The sequence below is a fragment of the Phyllopteryx taeniolatus genome, chromosome 3 (genome assembly GCF_024500385.1).
Source record: "Phyllopteryx taeniolatus isolate TA_2022b chromosome 3, UOR_Ptae_1.2, whole genome shotgun sequence".
Taxonomy (NCBI): domain Eukaryota; kingdom Metazoa; phylum Chordata; class Actinopteri; order Syngnathiformes; family Syngnathidae; genus Phyllopteryx; species Phyllopteryx taeniolatus.
Genome location: NC_084504.1, coordinates 13990800 through 14007186, shown reverse-complemented (window position 1 = coordinate 14007186; position 16387 = coordinate 13990800). Strand labels below are relative to the sequence as shown.

Genomic DNA, 16387 nt, shown 5'->3' with positions numbered 1-16387 from the left:
TTTTTTTATATAAAAAATAAGACCAATATAAATCATTTTTAAAAAAATCCACCATTAATATGACCAATAACCTGTACAACTCAATTGATTTCTTTTTTAAAATAGTGTAGGGTTGAGGGGAAGGGAAAAAATAAAAATAGGTCGATGTAGAATTTCTGCCTCGAAGCGCCGCTGGGACCCAAAAAAAAAAAAACAACAACACATATTTGGCCCGCCGGAACCAATGTTTCACACGGACATTCATTGCAGACGGAGGCAGTGTTGGGCCACTGATCAACTTTGCCAAAAACGACAGAGGAGCATCTGTAAGTGATTTTTAAGACACTATTAGATGTGTAATGTACAGATATGAGTGAACTGAATAGTAGTTAGCATTTCTTTTGACCTAAAATAGTAATCACTAGCGTGCTAATGCTAATTGGGAATGCTAACTGTTTAGCAAAGGCTGATTTTGTTGTCTCAAATTCTGTACAGAGTTTATGCCATACACTCAGTACCAACATGTGCAGTTTAAGGATAGACGTCTAGCCCTCATAAATGAGAATAAAATGCATGCTAAGAGTTTAAAAAAAAAAAAGGTTAATTATAACTTGTGTACTGGATGAAATATTTACAGGATAATTAAATCTAAAAAGATTAGATCATGACAGCCCTGCACAAGTGTTCACCATTTAAAGTGTGTGGAATTGACCCCAAATAAATCAGAATCAGAATCACCTTTATTTGCCAAGTATGTCCAAAAAACACACAAGGAATTTGTCTCCGGGAGTTGGAGCCGCTCTAGTATGACAACAGTCTATTGACAGAGAACATTGACAAAAAAAAAAAAAAAAAAAAAAAAACAGTTCCTGAGCAGTAAAGGGTTGCTAGTTATCTGGTAATGTCGGTAAATTATATATATATTTTTTGACAATTGTGCAAAAAGATGCAGAGTCCTCTAGCACTTAGAGCAGTTTGAATGACTAATATTGCAATAGTCTGGTGCAATGACCATTGTGCAAAGGGCGCCGAGACTTCAAGGAGTGTATGCGGTTTAAAGTGACGAGTCGTGCGATAATCTGGGATCACAATTCCGGTGTTCTAGTAGGCCTTTCTTGACACTTTTGTAGTCACATCTTTTAGCACAAGCCGTGGTCCACAGACAGATTCCACAGCATCAGACAAATCTCATTGTTTAGAGGTATTAGTCAGGGGAAGGGTACAAAAGAACTTCCAAGGCATTAATTATACAATTGAATACAGTGAAGACAGTCCCCATCAAGTGAGGAAAAGATGGCAAAACAATGACATTACCAAAAACTGGTTGTCCCTCTAAAAAGGATGAAAAGACAAGATGAAAACAGGTCAGGAAAGCTGCCAAGAGGCCGACAGCAACATAGACTGAGCTGCAGGAATTTCTGGCAATTACTGGAATTTTAGTACATGTGATACAATCTCCCGTCTCCTGAACTATGGGGTAGAGTGGCAAGACAGAAGCCTTATCTGACAAACAAAAAAAAAACACATGAAATCTTCCAAATGCATGTGGCAAAATGTGGTATGGTCTGACGAAACCAGGGTTGAACTTTTTGTCCATAGGTCCAAATGATATACATTACTGCTCACCAGGAAGGTTTAACATGAGTTTGAATGTGATCGGTTAATTTTGAACACAGCCACACTCCAGTTAGAATAAGGGGGTGGACACATTACCTCCATTATTTATATTATCCCTTTAAAAATATTGTATGATTCCTTCAGTTGAGTTGTACAGGTGGTAGAGCACATTGATGGTGAAAAAAATGTTGACATGATTTATCTTGGACTAGTTTTTTGTACGACAAAAATCTGGCATTTGTACATGGGTGTATTAACTTTTTTTTATCCACTTTATCCGTAACACCCTAACCCTACCCTATCTTAATGGTATTTATATCCTTTCACCATATCCCCTAGCCCTTTTGTAAACCTACTGTATCCCCTAGCCCCTAGTCTTCACCATCACAAACAAAAGGTAAATTGGGCTCGGCCGAGTCAAGTTAAGACATTTTAGAACATTCAGCTCCATCTGTACATTGGAACCTTGATTTAACGGAACAATTGAGGGTGGGGGTGTGTGGGGGGGATTGTCCTCCGTTAAATTGAAGGACTTTTTTTATGGCCTATGTACAACCATACAGTACAAAATTTTTGTAAATATATATAAAAATGCTTGAAAATATTAACCCAAACTTATCCCCCGGGTGGGATTCGAACCCAGATCTGCGGTTTTCAAGAGCGCAGCAATGGAACAAACGTTTTGCAAGAGCTGGGCAATGATCACAAAAATATATTGAAACACATTATGTCACCTGAATAAGTAACAGATGGGGACATGATATGCATTTGTAATGACAAACATATGTAATTATTCTTGACATTAATGTGTTTTTGTTTATGATGTTTCTTTATTTCATTTTGGAGGGGCCAACCAGGGTTTGTTTCCCCAACCAAGGGTATATTTTAATTTATTTATTTTTGTCTGTTTTTTGTTTCACAGTGTTGGGACACAATTGTGAACATGTTTATTTGTATTATTCTGCATTCTCTGCCTTCTCCCTAATGCTGGTGGGTCGGTGCTGGGTCCTTGCTGGTGTACGGCTCATCAGGGGCCTAGTGCCTATGTCACTGCGCTGGGCGACTCTCCCTGTGTGTATGTGTGATGTGCATGTGTATGCATGTGTGTATTATGTATATGTTTGCCCGTGTGGGATTTAAAGTCTGTTTTGTTCAATCGCACAGATAAAAAAAATAAAAATAAAAAAAGAGCGCAGCAACCCAGCGCACAAGAACATGGATAATTTACATGCAATCGTCATTCATCCTGGTGCAGGTAAATTAGTCATGTGGCTCACAGCGCTAGGTGACAAGGTTCCACAATATGAAGATTTGGGTGAATGCGTGTACACCGGGCCCCTGCTATTCGCGAGAGATAGGGAACGAGCTGGACTGCGAAAAAGGAATTTCCGTGACTAACTGACGCTTCCCTAAAAGTGATTATATTTGCCTATTTTAATCATTTAAATCACAAATATACCACAAACTGCAATCTCAGAACACTTTTTTAAACACATCTTCAAACATTGCTGTACCCGTTAAAATACAGTACTGTAAACAGCTTACAGCTAAGCATGCAGATACACAATGTACAGTACATGAGTTACATCGATTGTGCCCAGAGGAACCAACAGCCTGAACAGCGGCGCTAGGCCGGCTGGCGGGGGTTCTCCGATGGTGGGTCATGAATGCCAATTGATTGGTGTGGAGCTGGAGTGTGACCATGCCAAGAAAAGGGGGGCGAAAAAAGTGCTGCGAGTCAGCGCGCTGGCAGGGATTTTGTTGTTGGCGGGGCCGCTTTGAAGTGCCTCATTCTCGGGTGTGGTTACACTATGCCAACGCAATGGACAAAAGGAAGGGAAAGAGAGGAGGAGAAAAAGGAGCTGACCGGGTTTTCGCCCCTGGCTAGGCTGCCTCTCCTATCTATCCACTCCAGCTGACTGTCAATCACAAATCTATCATGGCTGCTGTGAGATTTGTGATTAGAATAGCTAGTGTGTGGAGGCACAAATTCTGCCGACACACACAACTACAGTACCGTCTGAATTCCGCTGTGGATGTTTGGTTGAGCCAACAAGTAATTTGATGATTTTTTTGCCGTGTTTACGGCCGATGGTAACCGTTTGTCGTGTCAATTAAAGACGCTAAAATACAATGTTACATTTGTATTGATTGAGGGAGTCGAGAGATGGGAGCGGACGGAGCTAGTGAGCAGGAGTGTAGGCAGAACTTCCGCGTTCTGCCTTGACAACTGATTTTTTTTGGCACGTTTATGGCCAACAGTAAAGCGATGCTACAATAAAATTTATATCATAGATACTGTAGTGTACAGTTTTTTTGACACAAAAATGAAAACAAATCAATAAATTCCGACCTTTTCTACCACGTTACAGGAGATCATTGAATAGGCGAGTCACCAAGTGCCCGCTTCACATTGCAGATCATCAGTGTTCTCCTCCTCAAGCCAACTTTACATCATCTGCCCGTGGGGGGTCTGCTTGTGACATCCCAGACTCAAGCAAATCAGTTTCTTCTTCCGACATGTCAAAGACTATCTCTCTTGCTGCATTTAGAGGAAATGAGAGGAGTCACTTTAATTGGACAGGATTGAAGGCTGTGATGACACCAACACCAGCGCAGACATCCCACTTATAAATGCACTGGGCTACGCCGGTTCACGAAATTAGTAATGCATGTAAGGCATGCATGTAACCTTTAGTTGTATTAAAAATTGAAAGGCATTAAAAATGAATGAAACTGAAGAAACAAGGGTGGTCTAATAATTTTTTCCATGACTGTTTAGGATTAGGTTATGGTAAAAGTTGGGGTGAGCTTTAGGTCAGTGGATAGGTTTCAGATAGGGTAAGGCTAGGGTTAAGAGTATGGTTTAGGGTTAGCAGAGTTAGGTTAGGCTAGGGTTAAGGGTTAGGTGAGGACAGTGGCGGATTTTGGCATGTGCATGTGCGGCCGAACAGGGTGGCCTTACTTGGGAATAGTGGGCTTAAAATCTTCCTAATAATAAAGCACTTAAAACATGCTGAACATTAATTCAGGGCTCATTCAAAGCAGATTTCCAATTGTCAGTTGTCATAGGGGTGTATAGTACAGCTCATCTCTTATCATGGAATCACCTGCTCCAGGAATTTAATAATAGCTCTCCATCGGCCTCTCTGTCTTATAATATATCAATTCATTTCATATCACATTAACCCTCTGTCTGCCCTCAATTGTAATTGTCTCCAGGACTCTGTGACGCAAAAGCGGGATTGAAAAACATAACAACCCCCCCCTCCCCAACAGCAAATCCATCACTTGTATTTATTATGGCCCTGATTCCTGAAGATAGAAAGGGCCGACGCCATTCCCTGAAGGGGAAATTTGATCCTACGGCCTGATTTAAAAACACGGTTGCTCGTAAAACAACGAGTTGTTGGGAGAAGGTGGTGTAACACAGCATGGTAGATGGAGCTTGAGTGTGCTTATTTTGCATTTCTTATGATTACACCGATGGGAATACTGTATGTTGCTTCCCAAACTGGCTCATAGTCACACAGGCAGTTGAAGACGGTTTTTGAGCAAGTATAAAGTATAACAGAGGCCTATATGTAAGGGGCCAGGACCAGTGAGTGAGTTTTAACACCTAATACAGCGTTCCCTACAATATTAACAATGGGTTTTTACAGCATACTTACTTACTGTAATGCCCTTGTATATGGTCTCGCATGTGGGAGAGGAGCGCCATGGTCGCCGATGTGTTGTAAGATGCCACAGTGTCATCTGCCTACAAACAATTATGCATTTGTTTCATTGTTGCTAGTTAACTTTTATTGTATTTGAAGATACCTACTGATTGGCACTCTCATGCCCATTTGCCTTTTCCGACAAGCACTAAGACAGTAACGACACTGTGTCGTAAAGTGTCAGGGTGATTTGGTGTGCTTTGTGTCCTCCTAAACCAACTTTGATGATGAATAAAGTTCCTGCTGGCACACATTTGTTGTCTGCACATTATTGGACATAATAATTTGCCGACGAAGCTGCCATGGAGGCAATAATTAGTGACTTAGTGACGCGAAAAATTAGTGACGCTAGCTAGCCTGGCTAATCACTGTGCAGAGCCGCGAAGCAGCCCGAGCAACACAATCTGATTCCGTGCTGACGTCTTATATGCGTTATTGGACATAATAATCTGGCGACAAAACCGCCATAGAGGCAATGACTAAGGATTTATAGGAACAGGTCTGCACCGTGTTTAGTCACAATAGTGAGCTAGCCACAGCCGCGGGAATGCCCAAGCTGCCCACGCAACTTAGTCACCAAACGGATAATAGTTCTAAAAACTAAACTAGCTTTCAGAATCAAACTTACAGGACGGCAGTGTGGAATGTAAACGAGATAATGTCAGCGAAATTTAGACAATTACATTTGATCACAAAATTTGCGTAAAATGCAAATTATCGACAGATCTGATCAAAGTCTATGGGTTGAAATATGTGCCAGCAGGAACTGGATTTGAATCATTTATATTTGAATTTCTACACTTGAATAATTGCATTCAAAAACTGAATTTGAATTTGTTTTGTTTAATTTGAAACATTGCATTTAAAAACTGAATCTGAATAGTATAATTTTAAATAGAATTTATTAGTCTGAAGTCCAATAAACTTGAAAGTGAATGTAAGAATTTTTTATCCGCAATGAAAATTCAAATGATATATTTTCACATTCAATTTGATCATTTCAGATTCAGTTCGACAAATTCAATTTCAAATTACCTGTGACAGACATCAGGGAACTGTAAGGGTTAGCAATTGATCGGCGATACACCGATTTCCTCTTCGGCCAATCAGCGGCTTTGTTTTTTATCACGTGACATAGGGACTCTCCGGAAAGTCAAATCTTCTAACCAGCGACGGTATTTTAACCTTTATACCACCTTTCCTTAACCCTTTGTGGAATGCATCATACGGTCAGAAAGAGATAAAAAGGTGCTTCCTTTCGAACATAGGAAAGGACATATCACACTGACATGACAAAATCGTCTTTCCGTTTTTTTCCCAACATAACGTCACCCAGGCATTGACCTCCATGCCTTAGGCTTCAGTGACACCTAGGGGTAGAAACAGCACATCTTGATACAGACAGCACTGTTTCAAATGATTTCAGGGGGTTTACATGAAGGAATTGGAGTCCAGCCCTTATGCATCCCTCTTTCTGACCGTATGATGCATTCCACAAAGGTTAAGGAAAGGTGGTATAAAAGTTAAAATACTGTGGCTAGTTAGAAGATTTGACATTCCGGAGAGTACCTATGTCACGTGATAAAAAACAAAGGTGCTGATTGGCCGAAGACGAGACCTGTGTATCGCCGATTGATTGCTATTCCTTACAGTTCCCGGGTGTCTGTCACAGATAATGTGAAATTGAATTTCTCGAACTGAATTTGAATTTTCATTGCGTATAAAAAATTCTTACATTCACTTTCAAGTTTATTGGACTTCAGTTTCAAACTAATAAATTCAATTTAAAAATATATTATTCAGATTAAAATTTTAAATGCAATGTTTCAAATTAAACAATACAAATTCAAATTCAGTTTTTCAAATTCAGTTTTTGAATGCAATTATTCAAGTTTAGAAATTTAAATTCAAATATAAATGATTCAAATTCAGTTCCTGGTGGCACATATTTCAGCCCATAGACTTTGATCAGATCTGTCAATAATTTGCATGTTACGCAAATTTTGTGATCGGATGTGCCCCGCGGCTGTTGCTAGCTCACTATCGTGACTAAACACGGTGCAGAGCTGTTCCTATAGATCCTTAGTCATTGCCTCAAAGGCGTAAAAGTCTACTGTGACCATGCACTTCGGTGAGGGCTGTCTGGCACTATTTGCCGAAAAGGCAGTGTGAAAGGGCTTTCATCATCGAGAGTTTCCTACAAACTAATTTAACAATGTGCCTCTTTTTTCCCCCAACTCGCAGGTGAACGAGATTTACCACGACGAGTCCTTGGGGGTCCACATCAACGTGGTCCTTGTGAGGATGATCATGCTCGGCTATGCCAAGGTGAGCTTCTCATAACTAACTAACTGACTGACTAACAAACCAACCAACCAACAACCAACTAATCCCAATGAAAGGGCAATTTTCAGTCAAGTGTTGTAGAGATAGTTTGTTTCTGACCTTGTGTTGTTCTGTGGTTGTGTTGTTTAACTAACTAACTAACTAATCTCAATGAGATTCAGCTTGTTTCCAACCTTATGTCGTTGCTAACTGCCAAACAACTAAGCACTCAACCAGCTAATCTTGATCAAAGGGAGAGACAGTTTCCAAACCAGATGTGTTTTGTTGCTAACTAACAAACCACAACAAACGAACCAACACACTAATCCTGATGAAAGAGAAATTCAGAACCTTGCACTAACTAACTAACTAACTAATCCCAATGAGATTCTGATTGTTTCCAACCTTATGTTGTTGGTAGCTAACAACCAACCAACTAACCACCCAACAAACTAATCTTGATCAAAGGGAGATTCAGGTTGTTTCCAAACCAGACGTGTTTTTTTGCTAACCAACCAACCAAGCAATTCTGATGAAAGGGAAATTCAGAGACCTATTTGTCTTGTGTCCCTAACTAACTAACTAACTAACTAACTAATGCCAATAAGATTCAGCTGGTTTCCAACCTTATGTTGTTGCTAACTACCAACCAACTAGCCACCCAACCAGCTAATCTTGATAAAAGGGAGATTCAGTTTGTTTCCAAACCAGATGTGTTTTGTTGCTAACTAACAAACCAAACATCCAAACAAATAATCCTGATGAAATAAAAATTCAGAACCTTGCATGTGTTGTCACTAACTAATCCCAATGAGATTCAGCTTGTTTCCAACCTTGTGTTGTTGCTAACTAACAACCAACCAACCGACTAACAAACTAATTCTTGATCAAAGGGAGTCTCAGGTTGTTTTGTTGCTAACAAACCAACCAACCAACTAATCCTGATGAAAGGGATATTCAGAGACTTATTCGTGTTGTGTCCCTAACTAACTAAACCCATATTTCCATCCACAGTTGCCAGCGACATTTATTTACTCAACTGCAGATGGGTATTTCTGAAGCTGCTGCTGTTTTGTTTAGCAACTGAGTTAGTGTCATGGACGGCAAATCAACATCACATAAGATCATCTTTAATAATAAATTTAAAAAAACAAGTAACTAGTTGAATTTATCTGTTTCCAAGCCTTGGTAGGTGCTGCTCTTTTGGGTATTTTTTTAAAGTCCATCTTCTATTCTGCCATCCATAAAGTTTATACAAACTATAAGTCTGTGCAGTGTTGTTGTTCCTATACTAGAAAATCTTTACCCAGCCTGGATTAGTAGCTGCTTGTGGTAACCAGTCAACGTTTTTCTGTCTTTCCGGTCAGTCCATCAGCCTCATCGAAAGAGGCAACCCGTCCCGCAGCTTGGAAAACGTGTGCCGCTGGGCCTTTGGACAGCAGAAGGGCGACGTGGACCACGCCGAACACCACGACCACGCCATCTTTCTCACACGCCAAGGCTTCGGCCCCACGGGAATGCAAGGTAAAGATCCCCTACGTCCCCCAACCATTCCCCTCTCCCGAGGGATATCTTGCTCAACAGTGCTTTATTCATAATATCATCACCATTCTCTTGTTTCTGTGATTATAGTGCAGTTTAACTATTGTGGAAATGTGTCATGGAAATAAGAATGAAAGCTTTAGAGAAGATGTATAAGACTTATTATTTGTAATCACTTTTCTCTGCCTCTAAAAATATTGTTAAACTCTCAAAATGCCTGTGGACAGTATGATTAGGTACTTTCCTTTTTCTCCCTGCTTTTGTCTCATGAACCCTTTATTGACTATCTCATTTAATGGGGACAACTGGGTGAACTAAAACACAGTGGACACCACAGTTGCTGAACAAAACAGCAGCAACTTCTTCATTGTGAACAACTAAGCCTTTTCGTGGATGTTGCTTTTATACCCAATCATGACAGTCAATTAACCTATCCAGTTAACCTGTTCACCTGTGGAATGTTCTAATGTGTTTTGTGGAATGTTGTTTTTTGAGCATTCCTCAACTTTTCCAGTCTTTTGTTGCCCCTGTCCCAGCTGTTTTGAAATGTGTTAAAGGCATCAAATTCAAAATGAGAGAATATTTGATAAAAAAAAAACAATAACATTTATCAGTTTGAACATTCAAAATCTTGTATTTGTAGTGTATTAATTTGAATACAGGTTGAAAAGGATTTGCAAATCATTTTAGTGTTTTTATTTGCGTTTTACACAACATCAAGACTTAATTGGAATAGGGGTTTGTACATAAACTTCGTTGGTAATGTCTATCATGACAGGACGCATGAAGAAGTCTCAAGGACCCATTCCCGGTCATATTGGGTTGAATCAGACCATTCAAGGGCTTGTACTTCGACAAACATCTACACAGGAATTTGGCCAAATGAGGCCCATTGTGAAGCAGGAATACTAACCAGATGGGTGAGGCAAAATTGCAAAGTTTGTTTGACTTGACATCTAATCTGGGTGGAGCGTGGCATCAAATGATAATTTCGAGGAGTCGCCATGATAAAGGAGGTGTGAAGGTTCTTGGAAAGTTGAAAAAAAAATCCCGTTTCACCAATTGACAAAAAATTTGGTGGACCAGTCTAACATTATGGATGAAAAAGTTTCAAGGACTAATGCCCGAAAATAAACGAGAAGTTGGCCATTTTGGTTTCAATCTGCCAATTGTCATTCAGTAGCGCCATGTGAAAAATCAGCCACCGACACTAGTTTCACTGATCAACACAAAATTGTGTGGACATAATTATCTATTATAACAGGACACACCAAAAAGTCTCAAGGACCCATGCCCAAAAAGACACAGAAGTCTGCCATTTTGGGTTCAAGTAGACATTTGGGGTAAATTCTAGCATTTATCATCATTCTTAGGCTTTGCTGTGAAAAAGGTGCAAGGGGGTGTTATTATTTCCTATTGTTCTGCTAAAAAACAAAATTAATATGCCTGCGGTCTCTTACTGGGCTGCCATCTCTTCCTCCAGCCACATCTGTGATTTCCCAAAGGGGATATGGCAAGAGAAATGAATTACTTCCTGCATACAGTATCTGCGGCCTGTGAGGCCATTTGCACTGATTTAAGAATGGCTACAATGAGAATCTAATTATGCATCAATTCTCCCCAGTCCCTTTTTGCCGGTGGGCATGAAAAATCTATCCGACGTGACCGTAATCCTTCCTGTGAGCAGCCTGGGTTTTCATTCGCAGCATGGAGGGCAAGGAGACGTTATTGGCTTCATGTCTTCGCGTAGACGCGGCTAGTCAAACGCCAAATTATTCCCATGCTGTTCAGAGGATTGGGGCTTGGGGGTGGAACGCCTCACAATCCAGGTTAACATTTGATAAGCAAGGGACCGCGCTGTAAGCTGTTATTAGGCGTTTGTCTTAGGCTGTGACATGTTTTGAAATGGGTCCATTTCAACAAACAAAGCAATTGAGCGAGAAGCCGCCCATTCGTATAGCGAGGGTGCAATAATGGGCTGATAGAAACAGTCAGAGCTGCTTGTCCTGTCTTCCACAAACTACCCAATAGAATCCATCAAAGACCATCGGAAAACACACGTAAACGATTTTTCATCTGCAATTATGTTTGTTTTTAAGTTGTTTTCCAAGCCAGGGTGAAATCTTCTTACATCTAGCATCATTATACGTGAGCTCAGTATATCTCGCAATTTAGCCAGCATCAAAGAAATAAGTGCGTGTGTTATTGGATTTTTTTACTTTGGCTTTTTGTGACACTTCTAAGAAAGGACTAAGGAAGAATATGCTCTGTAAACTAAAGAAAAGACAGAAATGTACTTTTTTCCAATGCAGTGAAACACTGCACGATCAATACGATTTGGAGTAAATATTATGCCAGGGATGGGCAACTTAAATAATTGCGGGGGCCACAATTTTTTGTCAGCGCGACCAAGGGGCCACCTGGGACTGCGATTTCCTTGGTCGAGTTTTCTCTTACCATAGCTTTTCGCCATTGCGTCATTACTGTTTATTCTTGTTGATTCTCATCATGGCGTCACCACTCTTCTTCTTCTCTGATGGAGAACATCTGGCGCTAAAGTAAGCGATTACAACCTAAAACTGCTCTGCTATGGTAGAGAATTTTTTTCTTTTTCTTTAATTAATCTAGGGGCCACTTCGAGTGTGGGCACGGGCCACGTTTCCTGTATTTAAAATTTTCACAGAGAAAAAAAATTATTATTATTTTTTTTAATTTCCCATATTAATTGAGGGGCCACTCCGGGGTGGGGGGGGGGGGGGGGGGCAGACAGTCACTTGCCCATCCCTGTATTACAATTACATTGTTATCGCAGCTACTGGTTCAATTTGAACAAATGTTGGCTAATTTCAAGGGAATTTCAAAGACAAACTGCTCTTAGATATTTTCCTTTACAGTAAATAGTTTTTTCCACACCAACTCAGGCTAGTGCTGTCCTAAGCCTTGTTGCATGAACTGACAAACTCTGATAAGGATGAGAGGCAAAATGTCTTCTAAGACAACCAAATAGTCCAGTCACAATCGATTCAATGTCCTGAGAATGAAACGACTTGGATAATAAGAATATTCACAGGAAGACTAAAATTACTGCAGCTGACTGGGGAGCTGTGACCGTCTCCATCTATATTCACGTCTTTTTTTGTTTTTTGTTATTATGTTTGCCAGCTAGCATGAATAAGTGTGAATCACCGTAATACACAAACACACACACACACACAAGCACATGCCTTACCGTGTTTGCGTAATCAAAATTCAAGAGTACAAAAGCTTCGGGCCTGTGCTCATGAAAGAAATGTCAGCTCCAGCTCTCAAAAATGTAAATAAAAATTCTTATTACCAACCTGTCCGAAGATGCCAGAAAGCACAAAGCCAAAATGTTGGTTATTTGCAAACCAAAGGAGGAAGAAAATGTTAAACAAGAAGGGTACACAGAAACTACTTTTCCAGTACATACAATCATTACTGATTGCTTGTCAAATGCATATGTTGCTTGAATTGACAGTATAATTTAGAACCAAAACTTGGTGAGCCATAAAACTTCCCCGTCATGCCATGCTCACACGCAAAAACAAAAACTCAAATGTTTCACAATTCACCGTTGTCAATCTGTAGGATCAATTCACTTTTACAGAACCCTTGGAAATGGCAAAAAATGACCCTAAAATAATTGTTTCAAAACAAAATGACTGACTTCATAGTTACCGACATGGCATCGTGAGGCTTTTTTTTGGAGTGTACTCGTGAAAGACATGTCTACAAAATTTTATGTTGCTCAGGGTAAATGGCTGTTTGTGAGGGCTGAATTTTCAGATGTCATCTAAATTTGAGTTGAGCATGGAGACAAATGTAGATGATGATTCATATGTTTGTGCCGTTCATCTGTCTAGTGTACTTGGTTCAAATTTGGTAGCTATTGGAAAAAAATCCATAGGATATGTTAATTTTTTTAAAGGACCTCAGGGAACAATGACACTAAAATGTCAGTTTCAAACCATAATGACAGAGTTCCTGTCTTCTTTGGCATGCCTTTTTGGGACTTTTTGTGGGTCATCCATTGATAAAGATGTCTACCAAATTTCATGTTGCCCAGGGCAACAGGTTTCAGGGGCTGAATTTTCAAGACATTTGGTCAAGGTCTGACCTTTTGCAGTTGAGTTAGTAGACTTTCGTGTTTTATGGTGAGTCATCAAACTTTGCCACCATGCTCCACCCATAATCTATGACAAAAACTCAAATATTTCGTAATTTAGTGCCGTCGATCTGTTTAGTACACTTGGTTTAAATTTGATAGCCAACCAACAAAATCTATAGTACTACGAGTTCATATTTGCCGGCGACCTGGCAAAAAAGAAAAAAAAGGCCTAAAATGGCTAATTGAAACCAAAGTGGCAGACTTCATGCATGTCTTTGGGCATGGCTTTTTGAGACTTTTTTGTGGGTCCTCCAATGACAAACATACATATTTCATGTGGATAAGAGAAACTGGCATCAGGGGCTGAATTTTCAAGTCATTTGGTAAAGGTCAGAGCTTTTGCAGTTGCGTTATTAAAGTTTCGTGTTTTATGATGAAACATAAAACTTTGCTGCCATGCTCCGTGCATAATCAATGACAAAAACTCAACTATTCTCTAATTTAGTGTCGTCCATCTGTCTAGTAATTCATTTTTGAAGGAGACCTGCCAAAAAAAAGCCTAAAATGGCTCCTTCAAATCAAAGTGGCAGACTTCCTGTGTCTTCTTTAGCATGACTTCTTAAAACTTTTTGTGGATCTATGTCTAACAAATGTCGTGTTGCTGAGTGAAACAGAACTCAGGGGCTGTATTCTTTTTAAAATTCCAAAGGACACTACAGAGCTAAAACGGCCACTTCTAACCAAATTATTATTTTTTTTAAATTTATTATTATTATTTTTACCTGTCCTGTTCAGCTGCATGGCCTTGCAGAATGTTGGATCTGTATGCCTTTGTGCTGGAACAATTTTGTTGTGCAACAGGGGAGTTTGAAACAGTCCCTCTGCTTATTTAAAATTTTGTATTACCGTATTCTCACGACCACAAGGCGCACTGTATTAACAGGCGCAGTCTCAGTTACGGGGTCTATTTCTGTATTTAACACATACATAAGGCGCACCGTATTATTGGGCGCAGGCATGGTAAAACATACGCTAGCTTAAAACATACAGTAGCATGCATGCACGCTAAAACATACACTAGCATGCACACTAGCGTATGTTTTTAAAAAGGCAGCGGGAGCAAAACTGATTTTGGTTGTACTTTATTGAAGTATTTAACAATGTAAACAGTGAGTTCGGTTGTACTTTATTGAAGTATTTAACAATGTACTCACGTTATTTTTTGATCAACCCTCATCCACAAATCCATCAAAGTTCTCATCTTCTGTATCCGAAATGAACAGCTGGGCAAGTTCTCCATCAAACATGCCGGGTTCCCTCTCGTCATTGTCGGAGTCAGTCTCGTTACCGAGGGGCTGCTGTTCACCAATGATGCCGGCTTTCGCAAAAGCTCGAACAACAGTCAAAGCATATACCTTAGCCCAGGCATCCACAATCCATTCACATATGGTCGCGTAACTCCCCCGGCGTTGCCTCCTAGTCTTAGTAAAGCTGTGTTCGCCATCTGTCGTCCATCGCTCCCACGCCGCTCGCAACTTCACTTTGAATGCCCTGTTTACACCGATGTCCAGCAGTTGGAGTTCCTTCGTCAAGCCTCCCGGAATGATGGCAAGCTCCGAGTTCATTTGACTGTAGAGACGCTTCTCCCGGCTGCTCTTTGATCATTAATCCATTGCTCGAGTTGGTCTTCCAACTCGGGCCACCTCGCCTTGTTTCCGCGAAAACTCAGCTTCGTCTTCTTGACTTGGCAAAACTCGTTTTCCTGCATCCTCCACTTGCGAACCATGGATTCGTTGATCTTGAATTCTCTCACGGCTGCTCGATTGCCATGTTCCTCCGCGTAACTGATAGCTTGCAGTTTAAACTGTGCTGCGTAAGCGTGTCTCTTCGTAGGTGCCATTTTCGGGGGTCCTTAGCCAAACCGATGTTGTTTTGCACAATGCACATCCCGGAACTATATACCTACTGAGGGCGTGCCTTTAGCGTCTTCTTTCACGCGCAACCTTCCCCCTTTAACGTCCGCATGCTGTCCTCAGTCACGTCTGCCTTTCGGTAGGAAATGCTCCCAGTCAGTCAAGCGGAGCGCTCATCAAAGTAACACAACAACATTTGCAGCTTTTGGAACTCGGTGCACACAAAAGGCCCGCCACATTATAAGGCGCCTGTCCACTTTGGAGACGATTTAAGACTTTTAAGTGCGCCTTATGGTCGTGAAAATACGGTATTTTGATGTTTATTGAATAGGGGTGAGAAACACAGCAGGACAATAGCAAGACAGTCTCAATATGTGAACACAAGTAACATTACAACAGTCATTTGTAGTCATGGGTTTGGGGGGGGTGACCGGGTGAGGACATGCAATAACTAACCAAGAGAACAAGAGAGGACAGATAAGGGCAGGACGGGATGTGGGAAAATGAGCAAGGCAGTGCTGTTGACGAGTGGTGCAGTGGGATTCTTTTTTAGTGTCTAAACACCTGTAATTTCATGCTGCTTAGTGAAACTGACTTTCGGGGCTTTATTATGAAGCTCTGACCTAATGGTGTTGAGTGGAATTTATGTTGGGAAAATGTTTCACACAAAATTCTTGTCAAACTCCAAAACTTTTAGAGCATTTAAACAACCTTTAAACTTTCAATATTATTTTTTTTCCATCGCTAACAAAAAACAATGTTCAGTCTGCAAATTTAGACAAACTAACCCATTCCACATTTAAATCTATGCAAAAAGTGCCGCTGCAGGTGTTGGAATGAAGATGTCAAACGTTTATTTACAGTTAAAAAATATAGCAATGGCGTACACAGACAAATTAGTTAGTCATTTTTCTTCCCCCATCCTTCCTCAAAGGCTGTTGATTAGAGACTTAATACGTTTCTAACAGACAGGCGGCTCTCTGATGAAACCGCTCATCATTTTCAATGTAACGCGCGAGTGAGTCAGTCGCCCCAATTACACCACAGCGCTTTGTTCATTCTCAAACTTCACACAGATGACCGGCTTTTTTCACCGCTTTTCATAGCTGTGATGACAGAGTGGAAATCGGGTGTCTCGCTCAAAAAGTGGAACTTTTTTTTCA

The 16387-nt window shown here is 40.5% G+C and overlaps 1 protein-coding gene across 7 annotated transcripts in view; it reads left to right on the top strand.

The window, feature by feature from the left end:
- The window catches only part of adamts3 (ADAM metallopeptidase with thrombospondin type 1 motif, 3), a 148055-nt gene that overhangs the window by 70732 nt on the left and 60936 nt on the right, over nucleotides 1-16387 (top strand). For all 7 annotated transcript variants that reach the window (XM_061767087.1, XM_061767090.1, XM_061767088.1 and 4 more), the window contains 2 exons: nucleotides 7560-7643; nucleotides 9008-9164. In XM_061767087.1, coding sequence (XP_061623071.1) covers nucleotides 7560-7643; nucleotides 9008-9164 — 241 coding nt within the window. The remainder of the gene's footprint in view (nucleotides 1-7559; nucleotides 7644-9007; nucleotides 9165-16387) is intronic.